This window comes from Aquarana catesbeiana, linkage group LG01 (genome assembly GCF_042186555.1).
Source record: "Aquarana catesbeiana isolate 2022-GZ linkage group LG01, ASM4218655v1, whole genome shotgun sequence".
NCBI classification, from domain to species: Eukaryota; Metazoa; Chordata; class Amphibia; order Anura; family Ranidae; genus Aquarana; species Aquarana catesbeiana.
Genome location: NC_133324.1, coordinates 863,411,620 through 863,424,623, shown reverse-complemented (window position 1 = coordinate 863,424,623; position 13,004 = coordinate 863,411,620). Strand labels below are relative to the sequence as shown.

Below are 13,004 nucleotides of genomic sequence, written 5' to 3'. Positions count from 1 at the left end.
GTTGTACGTCACCGCGTTCTTGACGTTCGGAATTTCCGACAAGATTTGTGTGATCGTGTGTATGCAAGACAAGTTTGAGCAAACATCCGTTGGAAAAAATCCATGGATTTTGTTGTCGGAAAATCCTATCGTGTGTACAGGGCATAAGAGGCATACTGTATAGAGCAAAATGCCATAGCACATGACAACCAATCAAATTTCATATTTTACTGAACTGACTTCATTAGAGTGAAATGGAATTGATAACACACATCACCTTCATGCATGTTGTATTGCTATGTTTAATACAGCACATTCTTGCATGTTGTATTACTGTATTTAATAAGCTCATAAATGCTAGTGGAATTTACAACGTGTACTGCTAGGACCTGATTCATCATTATTAATCCTATTATCTTTGATATATATAGTGCTTTCATACTGTGTCCTGTAGCAGTGGGATGTACAGTAAACATATGTTAACAATACTATTCATAACAGCATATGAAGACATGTTCTTAAACTTTGCAATGTAATAGGTAATGGAGGATGATGATGAAAGGCATATCAAATCCAGAAGGGGAATGGCCAGCCATAAGCGCTCAATATATCAAATCATACTTTATTTTAAAGCAAGCTTCAACCCAGTTACACACATACTCTCATAAAGAATAAGGATCTGATATCTGTTCTATCTTTCTATGTTTTAGACTGGATCTATGATATTGCATACAGGTGCTGGAAGCCTCATGTTTTGCTGCTTCTTCGTGTTCCAGCTTAAATTCTGATTTATTGTCTTTTTTTTAACAACAATTTATCATTGTATGATTATTTTGCTGACAATTTCTGATTTTAATGAATGAAATAATTACAATTATTCATTTACAAACCCTGCAAGTCAGAATGTTACTATGCCAATGTTGTAACCATTGTACTTTTTGTTATTTCAATATAGATAGTGATGTTGCCCTTAGCAGCAAACACATGTTTTATAGTTTATTTGTGCTGCAGCTTGAAGGAATTATTTAAAAAATGGTTGATATGGGCAACAGCACAGCCCTCTTATTTTCTAATATATTTTCAGTTTTTACTTGCTGCAATTTAGATGCAACTGTTTTTCATTTGTTTATTTTTGCATGTAGCTAAAGAGCAATATTTCATTCCAGGTAGGTGGTGATCCGAAGAACGGTCATTCCCCACCCCACCCCCACCCCCCCATTAGTCACTTACCAGGAAGTTTTGCATGTGCAGCTAGCATACTTGGCAGCTTCCATTTGATATTATGTGCAAAAAAATCATCAGAAACCTACTCCTCTGATTCAGCTGCCTTTCCTTCTAACGTTCTTTGGCACATGAACATATAAAGAAGGCACTGCTGCCTGGAGGATAGTAGACCATCTTAGCTCAGCCAGCGGCCTCAGGCCTAGTATAGGAGCAGGAACATGTAGTACACCTCCAGCTATAGATGTATGCTGAAACCTCTGCAGAGACTCTCCTGTGCTTTCAGCATACCCACAGTGCAACAATTGGAGGAGATGCAATTGTTTCATGACTGTCTACAGTTACAACCTCCAGAGGGGAATGGCTACAAACAGCTGGAGCAGGAGGAAGATTTTTTCACTTTTGGGTTAGGAATGGCCATAGGGCCTTACATCTTCTGAATGCCAAAAGGTTGACAAGTATGCAGATAAAATGTTTCCTGCCTGCATGCAGCTCCTTGTCTGTTTATTTAGGTCACCTAAAACGAGAACCTTTTATTCTACAACCTTTAGTGAATATTTGATGGTTTTATTATTGTGTGTTATGTGCTTTTGTGTGTGTTTATTGCAAGCCAAGTCTAATGGGTAGAACATTTATCTTCCTTGAGTGTATTTCAGTACATTGGCCTTCATGTCAACCTTTGTGCCTTTTTGTTAGTGAGATTCTTGCATGTCAATGTGTAAAAATCCCTTTTAGCACCAAAGCTTAGTAGCAAAGGTGTGTTACATTGAAATATGTGCTATAAGCCCCTTAGCTCAACATAACACTAAAAAAAAAAAAACTAAGAATCTCCTGTATGTAACTATACCATTCTTCAGATGGGTTTACTGAAGTGGTGCTGTAGACTGACAATGACAGGTTTAATTTCCTGCTGGGCGAGTCCTCTCATGTCCCCGAGCACAAGTATTCCATCCATGTGTATTGCAGACAGGACAGAGAGGCAAGAGTGTGCGCTGAATTTCAAATGTCATATTCTTTTCATAAAAGGGACAAATATACACTTTGTAATTTTAACCACAACATTTACTGCACATGCAGGTCATGCATTATAGATGCAACATAACCAGAAATTGTGTTTTCCTAGGACATAGATTTCTTTTTAACTCTATCCTTGGCACCTGACAGATAACTAATAATATTTTTTAAAATGTACAGTGCATTCTATAAAAAAAAAAAAAAAATATAAAAACACTTTTAGCATGAACAATGCAGTGTTTAATTTAAGAGTGTAATTTTTCACTGCAGCAACCCATAGAGCAAGAATGAGTAACTCTTTATTGTATAAGGTCATTTACTGTTTTAACCTCCCTGGCGGTATGATTATTTCGGATTTTAGGTGCTGAAAGCGGTACAATTATTTTGCATGGAAATTTGGCGTTTTATATTGTAGGCCTGTAATTCTTAACAATAACACACTTAAATCTGTGCAAACAAGAGTCTAGTAGATATCCCGGGTATGATAAAGTTTGAAACACAAAAACATAAATTATAATATAATTAAAAAAAAATAATAATTAAAAATAAAATAAATAGTAATAAAATACATTTCCACACGATTCACTATCGCTCAATTCTGCAAGTGTTCTAATTTACTATCGCTGTTTTCTAGCTGGTCTAAAGCCATTTTTGACGTAAAGGGACACTTTTTGGTTGCTATGGACAATCTCCAGTTTCCAGGCAGAAAGAACAGTATATGCAATATAAAACTGCATGCAGGGCATGGGCCAGAGCACTGGGGACAAATGGGATGTGAAATGATTTCATACAGTACTGTAATCTGTAAGATTACAGTACTGTATGTGTTATGATTTTTACATTTTTTTGAATTTGCCGCCAGGCTCCGTCCCCGTGCGTCGCGCCGCTCGCAGGGAACGGAGCCTGGCACAGAGAGGCTTCGGAACAGGACACAGCCCGCGGACACTGCGGGGGACATCGCAGGATCCCGGGGACAAGGTAAGTAAGGAGGCACCAGGATCCTGCGATGCAATCCCGAGTGTGGCTCGGGGTTACCGCTAATGGTCCTGAATATTAACCCCGAGCCACACTCAGGAAAACCGCCAGGGAGGCTACTAGAAACTATTTTGAGTCTTGCTTTTTGTATCCATTTAGACTAATATAGCTTTTTATTTTTCAAATAAATTCTTTGTTTTACAAATTAGCAATTAAAACGTGTCACTAATGGCAATGCCATACTACACATTTAAAAAAGAAGGTATAGCAGTAGCTTTTTCCTTTCAGGCTGTCTCTCTTTGATTAAAACTCTATATAAAGCTATATAGAGTTAAGTGGGGGGGGGGGGGGGAGTCATCACTGTCTTTGTTATTAATCTTAAATGTAGTAAATACAGAAAACACTGTACAAAACTTTTAAGGAATCCCCATGAACTTAATAGTAATACATGTGTTAGAATCTAACAAACTAGGCGCTGTGGGTCTGCAAAAAAAATCCTGGGTCCCTCTGGCTCCTAGTAATCTTAAAGCATGGTGGGCAGTCAGCATAAACTCTTTTTAATGTCTAATTTAATTGATCAGGTAAATTTAATGCTGCCAGTCTGACCAGTTTCAGAAATAGAAATAAATATGTTCGTAGGTTATATTTAGAGATCAGAGCTAGATCCTGAGAAACAATAAAATATTTTTTATTCTTTTGCTGTAATTTTACATAAATAAGTCCAGTAGTTGATGTACAGTATTTATGATATATGAACACAGAATATGGGGCATTCCAGTTGATGATTAATGCCAGCTCCAACATGTAGTTCCAGAAGAAATACGAGGACTCAGCTCCAATGCAGACCATAATCTGGCAGAGCGAGCATGTGGTGCTTTAACATATATATCATCAGAGCTGGCACACATGGATAGTGTTCCCTTCTGGGGAAAATATTGTTTTTAGATATATGTTAAGGCAGGTGCCATCCCCAATGCCTTTATTGATTTATAATGCAGTCCATTACAAATTCAAAAGGTAATGTCACACCTTCTGATGATGGATTGCCCATAGGAGTTGATTTACCAAAACCAAAAAGTGCAAAATCTGGTGCAGCTGTGCATGATAGCCAATCAGCTTCTAATTTCAGCTTGTTCAATTAATCTTTTACAAAAAAAAACATAGAAGCTGATTGGTTTATATGCAAAGCTGCACCACCAGCTCTCCAGATCTCTTTTGCACTCCCAAGTTTTAGTACATCAACCCCATAGTGTAGCTTAAATGCCCAAAGTATTTGAATATTCAACCTCTAGGATAGTGACATTGTTATGGTCTTGTTGGTAGGGGAATAGATCACCACTGAAATCTACACAATATAAAAGAAGTCATAAGATCACATCAGAAACCACAATAGGATTAAACATTTTAGACATGGGTGTTACATGGGTCTATTGCTAGCAGATTGAGCCAATGGGTTTGATTTACTAAAAGCTAATAGGTTGTTCACTGTGCAAGTCAATGTTCCCTTAGGTTGGTAATTGTGTTGAAAATTCACTTTGCAAAGAATATTAAATAAAAAAACGTATTTTTGCTTGCCCATGATTGGATGATGGGAGTCAGCAAAACATCTCATTCACTAAACTAAGGGAAATGCCCTTGCAATGTTCACAGCCTATTTGCCTTCAGTAATCAACTCATGTGTGTATAAAAGAGACAGTATCCATTGATACTTTCAAAAAAGTTCAGGAAAAACAGATTTTCACAGTAGTCCAGACCCTCAGGGATCTGTTAACTATTTGGTGGCCAGCAATGATGCAATTGTGCTGCAGCATACTTCTGGCACCCGGATGACTGGTGTTCAGCAAAACCCAAATTTAAAAGAAAATGTTTGATTCCCAGGCTTTTTCTTCAACAACAGAGGCCTGGAATAACCTGTACATTTGAAATGCATCCAGCTGGCAGGCTTACTAAAGGAGATTGTGTTTTAGCGGACGCTAATTAATTTTTGGAATTGGAGGTCTTCTCTAAGTCAAAATATTGTAAGTGCATTTATTTTCATTAGAAACTGTGGATCTGACCAGTCAAACAGGTTTTTTAAGGCATGAATACAGATGTCTTAAATATTGGATAGTTTTTGGAATCTTCTGGCTCTGTATAAAACTGATGGACTTGCCTTTTAGTGGTTATTTAAAGGGGTTCCCTCTTCTGTTGCACATGGTGAGACTAGTTAATGACAAATTTGAAAAAAGCATCTTTGTAAAAAAGCACACCGATGAGTATAGCATAAATACCTTACAACTCTAGCAAACACCCAAGAACAGTTTTATAGCTTGCTTTCAGAACTCCTTTAATCTTGGTCAGATTGTGGTAGATTTCTACAGCAAACATTTGACAACTTCATGTTTAAGGTTGTTATGTTGCCTGCTAATTTGTCACAGCCATTTTGCATATGTGGTGTTACAGTCCTAGTAAGTGGATAGGCCGAAGCCTAAAAATGAGCCACTACCATTTTTTCTTGGGGTGGCCTGTGTACATATGTAAAAAATGTAATAATGTGTGTTAGCATTTTACTCTGCACCCCCTGTCATTGTAACTATGATTGTGGATCTGTTGTGTGGAAAATGTGTTTGCCCTTTCTAGCTGTTGTGTCCTACACTAATCAGTTTATTGTGCATTGCCCTCAGTTTAAAGCTGATTGCTTTTCTTCTGTTTACTTCTTGCTTTCTTTCCTCCTTGACCACCTTTACTTTTCAGGCATCCATCACTTGGGTTGTAAGTAATAATTCTTTCTCTGAGCATAAATACTCTCTGATCCTAATGTGTCCTTTTTTCCAGCCCAACATGTTATATCCTTCGAAAGAAACCAAATCACTGTGGGTTTTTGTAAAAAGGTCTCTTTATTAACTCAACACTTCCATTTTCTTAAAGAGGAACTCCAGTTAAAGCAAACAAAACCTGAATTAATTAAGAGCTCTCATTAGGAAAATAGACTTTACAGTGGGCATTCATATTGTGCTGGTAATATTGCACTTTTTGCCGCGTGCATGTTGTGTCATATTTATCATAATATTGATAAATAAAAGGTAAGAACAAACCATAAGGATTCCAACTAACTCTCCATTAAAAGGCATCCCAAATAAACATAAAACAAAAAACTACTGAGAATAAATGGGGCTTTTAAGGGATAGAAGTGGTCCGCATCACTGGGAAAATGTTAAAAACACACAGTACAAAAACAATCTTCAAAAACAGGACCAAACACCCAAAAAAGCCTATATAAAACATACTTCAATAATCCAATATAGGGCTCGTAACTTCATCTCCTATAGCAAAAAGGGCATTGTTAAACGTGCAAAATAAATACATATTGACAGATGTATAACAGATGTATTTGACTCAAAATCCCGCTATACGTTTCAGTGATAATTCCACTTCTTCAGAAAGAATATTCATTAATCATATGTTGAAGCGTTCAATAAAAAGCTGAAAGCCCTGTGTCTGCACTCCCAGCAGGTAAATGAAGTGTAAGGAGCTATCAGGGTGAGTATCTAGGAGCATCTAGCATAGCTTTTCTGGTAGCTAATAGAAACACTTTTGCCAAACATGTATCAGCCATGGATTTATATTAGAATCACATAATATTTAAAAGGTGGGGAACACCAAATTAGCAAAGATCTATATCTTTCATAAGCTATTACATTCCTCATAGAAGTACCCGTGATAATAGTGGTTATTTTTTTTAATGCTATAAGTAAAGATTTAATTAAGGTATAGTATGAGCAGCAATCAAACAGTGACCCACCCTTGTAGCTTAGTCCTCCATTAACCTTAAAGGGGATAAATATTATCCTTGAACACCTGCTGTGAAAAAATCAGGAACAAGGCTTTGTGGACAGTGCACTGGACTTCTAGACTGTCAGAAATCTTTACTAAAGCAGTGCAAAGTATGATCACACTGCAGAGTGTAATTCCCAATGGTAACCAGCTAGAAAGAGGCTTCTAAATGGTTACAAGGGTCAATAAACTTCAATACCCTCAGAATGGTTTCTCACTGACACTCACCTATCTTTCGATGAATCTACTGTTGGAAATATAGAATAAACTAACATGGGAGCACTTTTTCACAACAACAGCTCTTTAATAAGAAAATTTAGTAGTCTTTCTCACATATTCAGTTCAGTATATTTTGCTGCTCTGTAACAAGTGTATTCTCTGGACTTAGTATTTCTCATTTAAATATTAATAAAGTTTGGGGAGAAATCCCCCCAGTTGATTTTAAAAGAAAATACATATTATACAGTATGTTACTCTTTGGGGCCACCTTAAAAGTCCACGTTGTTGCTTTTGAAATTTTCTTGATATTTTTGGGATTTACATTTTCTAATGTAAATTCACCCAACAACCCTTTATATTATATACTTTGAAAAAATATGGGTTGGAAATATTAACTATTAATTATAATATTATCCTTAGAAAGCAGATCACATTTGCACAGTGGTGTTGATAAGGAGGGAGATAGGGGGTCCAAACCCCCTCCATAGCACCTGCAGCGCAGTAGCAAGTACTGACAGCTACACCAGGCACTTGAAGCAGGAGCTGCTTGGGGGAGCAGTACTGAGGGGAAAGAGCTGTTCTGAAGAGTGAAACTGTATCAGGTGGGGGTGGGGGAGAGCTGTACTGAGAGGGGGAGCTATACTAGGACGGCCACTGTATTATTTTTACTCTGGATCCCTAGGCTGAACCCCCTTCAGGAAAAAAAAATGATCTATAGCCCTTACAGAATTAACACTATCAATGTTCTTTCGGAGCACCACAGCCCCAATACTAGAACCATCAAAAAGGAAGTTGTGTCTTGACTGGAGTTCTCTCTATTCACAATTTTTACCTCCACTACCAAATTTTAGAATTAGTACCTAATCATCAACCTGCAAAGAAAAATTATGGAGTTTAATCAAAGTTTCTTATAACCCTCAACCGATCATCTACTGTATGTTTTGAGGATTTCACTAAAAGGAATTTGGTTAAACACCTTTCTCATCATCTCTACACCACTAATTTGTGGTCCTGTCTCAGATGCCTCAGATGGTACCTGCTAATATCAAACTTACTGGCTACACATCTTTACTACAGATTACATTATTTCAGTTAAGCTAGTATGCCTGTGATTTGTGGGTTGGAAGCTTCCATCAGAAGCACCTGAGACAGTTCTTTTATATGACCAGATGTCACTTGATTAGTGCTTACTACGGCTAAGGGAAATTCTCAAAATATGACCTGCTGGGGGTATATGAGAACGATGGATTGGCAATACTGCTTCTACGTGGCACAGGGGAAGTGGAGTCTTAACAGAGAACCCTCATATAATTTAATATCTATGTCTGATGTCGTTGTTGCGGAAACCGAAGAAAGATTAAAAAAAGGCCTTGTGTTTTTTCCTTCTCTCCATTTTCTTGTATGTTTCTCTGTGCTGTTGCCTAATTTGCCTGTTAATACTGTTGCTATGGCAGTGCGCATTCTGTAACCCGAATGACCTGCTGCACACAGGTATTACACTCCAGCAGATTCTCCAGCGACCACCTCTTCCTTCCTTTATCTCTCCCCCTCCCCCTTTGGTCCTATCTATGGTTTAATGGATGCACTTATGGTAACCCAGCGAGATGTTCTGTTGTGCTTGATCTAACCATGTGATTGTCAGGTATGAGTAAAACATGGTTCTGTCAAGCACCATGGAACGTCACGCAGCTTTCTACAGCATGGCAAGCTGCTGAGGCTTGTGCACCTAGGATGTACACCCAGCCTCGCTGTCGGCGGAGGGCGTAACCTCCTTGTATTGGAAACCCTTCCATCTGCAACAAGGCTGAGAAAAGGAAAGTCAAATTAACCCATTATGATCTGGAATTAGCGTTAACAGAGCACCCCCTGCTCAGATAATATCATCAGTGTCTTAATTGTGCTAGTGCATTATGACTAACTCTCAAAAAGTTGATTAATTGATGATGCTTGTGATAATTTAAAGGACAGTTTCACCTATCTACCATTGTTTTGACAAGACTGTTTTTTTTTTCTTTTAGGCAACAATTCTTTATTACTGGTCTTGTTTTTTATGCATATATAGACTCTTGAACTCTCCATTGTGTCCATTGCTTAGTAGTCTAATATTGGTAGTAACAATGTTGTCTGCCTTAAGTAATCTACAACTGGCGGTAAAATGTTTTTAGAAAAACAATGCTGTCCTCATTTATAAATGCAAGGGAACATTTGATTCCAGCAGTCTGTTGTCTACATCAACTGGCTCCTTGTTTTTTGTAGTAAAGTATGTGAGAAAGAGAGGGAGAATCTGATTGATTTCTGTAGCAACTTGAACAATTTATATACTAGGCCCTCTCTTCACTGGGCTCCATTTTGTCTGTTTTAACATGGCACCAGCAGACTTTGGATATTTCTCGCAGGACACAATGGATACTTTAAAAGCCTGTATGCACATAATGAAGCAAGATAGTTGAAATGTAATTGTTACCTACTGGAAATACAACAATAACGCATGTTTCTAATAGAAATAAATGAATTAAACCTCAACACTAATATGTGACAATAGAGAATCATTGGATATGTTATAAGTCATACATGAGCCACTGAACTGGACCAGCAGAAAGTACAGCTGTGAAAAGCTTGGATAACATATGTGTCCCTGTCATGTCTACCCAGTAATGTTCTATTTTTCCAGTTCCTCTGAAGCCTATGTACAGATCCTTTTGTGTGTGCTCAAGCCACAACCTGTCTGTCTTAATAGCATGGAAATGACACATGACTTTTTGTCCCTATACCATTCCTGTGCCTTGTATGGAATTTCTCTGACAATGATGTTTGCTAATGCCACAAGCTTTTTGTGTGACTTGTGTCTATTAACATGTTCCACAGGTACGGAAGACTACAGGTCAAAACTAAGTGGAGATTGCTTTGCTGACCTGGCATGTCCAGAGAAGTGTCGTTGTGAAGGAACCACTGTAGACTGTTCAAATCAGAAGCTCACTAAAATCCCAGATCACATTCCACAGTACACAGCTGAGCTGTAAGTATAAAAGGCTGTGCATTTTTGGGCTTTGTGTACATACTTCAATTTACAGCTGATCAGTAATTTCTTAATTCATTACATTATGAAGCTGTAACTGCTCATATCTAAAACTGGCCATAAATGAACAGATCTCCAGTAACAAGGTCATTAGATTATCAGAAGACACTACCACACCACCAGGCATGCATCTCCACTATTTAGTTGGAGGCAATTTCACCATACTGCCTGGGGTAATGATGTGGAGCACTGGTCTATCCTTGTTTATCTTCAATTTGTCATCAAAAGATAAACAGACGTTTGAGCTCAACTTTTCCATCCCATCATATCCTGATTGATGTGATTCCAGTCTCCCAGGTCCAACAATACAATTATTTGAAATTTTTGTGCCATGCATTGCCAAATTAAATTAAACATGTGATGCTCAGCTTATTTTTGAGTCTTCAGCACAAGTGCCAGTCCCTAATCACACATTTTCAAAGCCACTGCATCAGTGTGGTGTGTTATCAATGGTGCACACTGTTCATGTGCAGAAGTCTTTAGGTCTTTATTGCCATTTTCAATCATCTGAGACATTAAAGTATATATAAATTCTCACCTTGTAAAACAACCCATTCTGTTTAAAATAGTAATGAAAGGCAAACTGTTTGTGTATGGAGTTATATAAAACAAATAAACATTATAAACACCTTTTTTCTCCTTTTTTTATAAGTGATTACAACCCCTCTGTTCTCATCTGCATAAGAGCTGGGGGAGGATAAATAGCAGAACACTGGTCTTCCCAGTGAAAAGCTGTGTGTGTGTGGGGGGGGGGGCTGTCAGGACAAGTCTGATCATTGCAGGAGAGCAGGCTGTGTTCCCAGCACAGCTAGAGAACTGACCACAGTGTGTTCTCCTGTTTAGTGTGGTCAGTTTTTAAGCGGAAAGCAGAGGAAATGGCAGGAACACCAGGGATTTCACACAAAGGAAGCAATACAACAATGCAAAGAGAACAGGATACATTTTCATACAAGTACATGGTACAACAGGCACATATCAGGAATATGAAATTTTGGGTTTACAGATTCTTTAAGAATTTCTATGAAGGTACACTTTCTATGAAGGTACTACTTTCTACAGGCACATGATGTAATTAAAATCTCCTTCATAATTTTCAGTATATAAAATGTTATGTAGACAACCATAATGCCCCGTACACACGGTCGGACTTTGTTCGGACATTCCGACAACAAAATCCTAGGATTTTTTCCGACGGATGTTGGCTCAAACTTGTCTTGCATACACACGGTCACACAAAGTTGTCGGAAAATCCGATCGTTCTAAACGCTGTGACGTAAAACACGTATGTCGGGACTATAAACGGGGCAGTGGCCAATAGCTTTCATCTCTTTATTTATTCTGAGCATGCGTGGCACTTTGTCTGTCGGATTTGTGTACACACGATCGGAATTTCCGACAACGGATTTTGTTGTCGGAAAATTTTATATCCTGCTCTCAAACTTTGTGTGTCGGAAAATCCGATGGAAAATGTGTGATGGAGCCCACACATGGTCGGAATTTCCGACAACAAGGTCCTATCACACATTTTCCATTGGAAAATCCGACCGTGTGTACGGGGCATTAGAGAAAACTGTACAACTCTTGAGCTGGTTAGGTTAGCAAAAAAACAGTGAAATTGTATCCTTTTTTACATTCATTTTCATGAATAATTTTAGCAGTGGGACAAAAGTTCTGCCGAATAAATACCTTTGTTGACAAACAGCTCAAATATGCTTAAAGGGGAGCTCCACCCAAATGGGGAAGATCTGCTTTAAGGCCTCCTCCTTGGTTCCTGTTTATGAAACTGCTTTTGGGGAGGAGGAGGGGGGAGTGGGTACCCAATTTTGACAGGTACCCGCTCCCACTTTCATTTCGGTCGCCTTAGGCGATCGGAAGCGGAAGTTCTCCTTTCTGAAGTCTTCTGGGACACATGACAGGTCCCAGAAGACTTCGGGACAAGTCACAGAGTACCGCTCCAGTCGCACATGCGCAGTGGGCACCCGTCTGTGAAGCCATAAGCTGTCACAGCCGGGTGCCCATAGTGAAGATGCCAGTGCCGCCCAGGGAGGACACGGGGTGAAAACCGTTGGGGTGAGTGCCCTGCTGGACTGTGGGACAGGTGAGTGACTGTTTATTAATAGTCAGCAGCTATACTTTTTGTAGCTGCTGACTTTCAATAAATACAAAAATGAGTGGAACTCTGCTTTAAGTGTAGTAACAGAATAAGAACACATCAGAATCCATCTTGTATTAGTATTATTTCATCAAAGTTATTCCTGGTTATTATGGGTTTGTGAGCTCTTTCTTGAATATGGGCAAAATACTTTTATTTTTCTATGAAGTCTGTGTTAGAGGAAACTCTTAGCAATGTAAGTTTTTTTATTTAGGCAATAAATGGGATGATGTAATAGGACAAATCTAGGAAGGAATGGATGAATTAATGTAGAATAGAGGAACATGCAGTCCCATCTAGTAGCAGTTGAGAACTAGAAAACTTGTTGAGCATTATCTGTATATACAAGTATCTATCTAAGTAATAGGTATAAACGCCAGCGTTAATTTTTACCTTTAAAGGCTGAGGCTGTTTTTTTTCCCAGTCATAAATGTGAATAATGTGCTGGTTGCGTTTGTACTACTGTAAACATTAGTTTGTAACCGAAAAATAACAAAATTAGTTTCTCATTTATTTTGGCCTTGATTTTGTATATTTTTTCTGTCTTCCATTTAG

At 38.3% G+C, this 13,004-nt stretch overlaps 1 protein-coding gene across 10 annotated transcripts in view; it reads left to right on the top strand.

The window, feature by feature from the left end:
* The window catches only part of SLIT2 (slit guidance ligand 2), a 408,920-nt gene that overhangs the window by 335,705 nt on the left and 60,211 nt on the right, over positions 1–13,004 (top strand). For 4 of the 10 annotated variants that reach the window (XM_073609420.1, XM_073609437.1, XM_073609446.1 and 1 more), the window contains exons 15-17: positions 1,122–1,145; positions 5,923–5,940; positions 10,087–10,237. In XM_073609420.1, coding sequence (XP_073465521.1) covers positions 1,122–1,145; positions 5,923–5,940; positions 10,087–10,237 — 193 coding nt within the window. The remainder of the gene's footprint in view (positions 1–1,121; positions 1,146–5,922; positions 5,941–10,086; positions 10,238–13,004) is intronic. The other 6 variants (XM_073609430.1, XM_073609462.1, XM_073609479.1 and 3 more) reach the window with 2 other exon arrangements.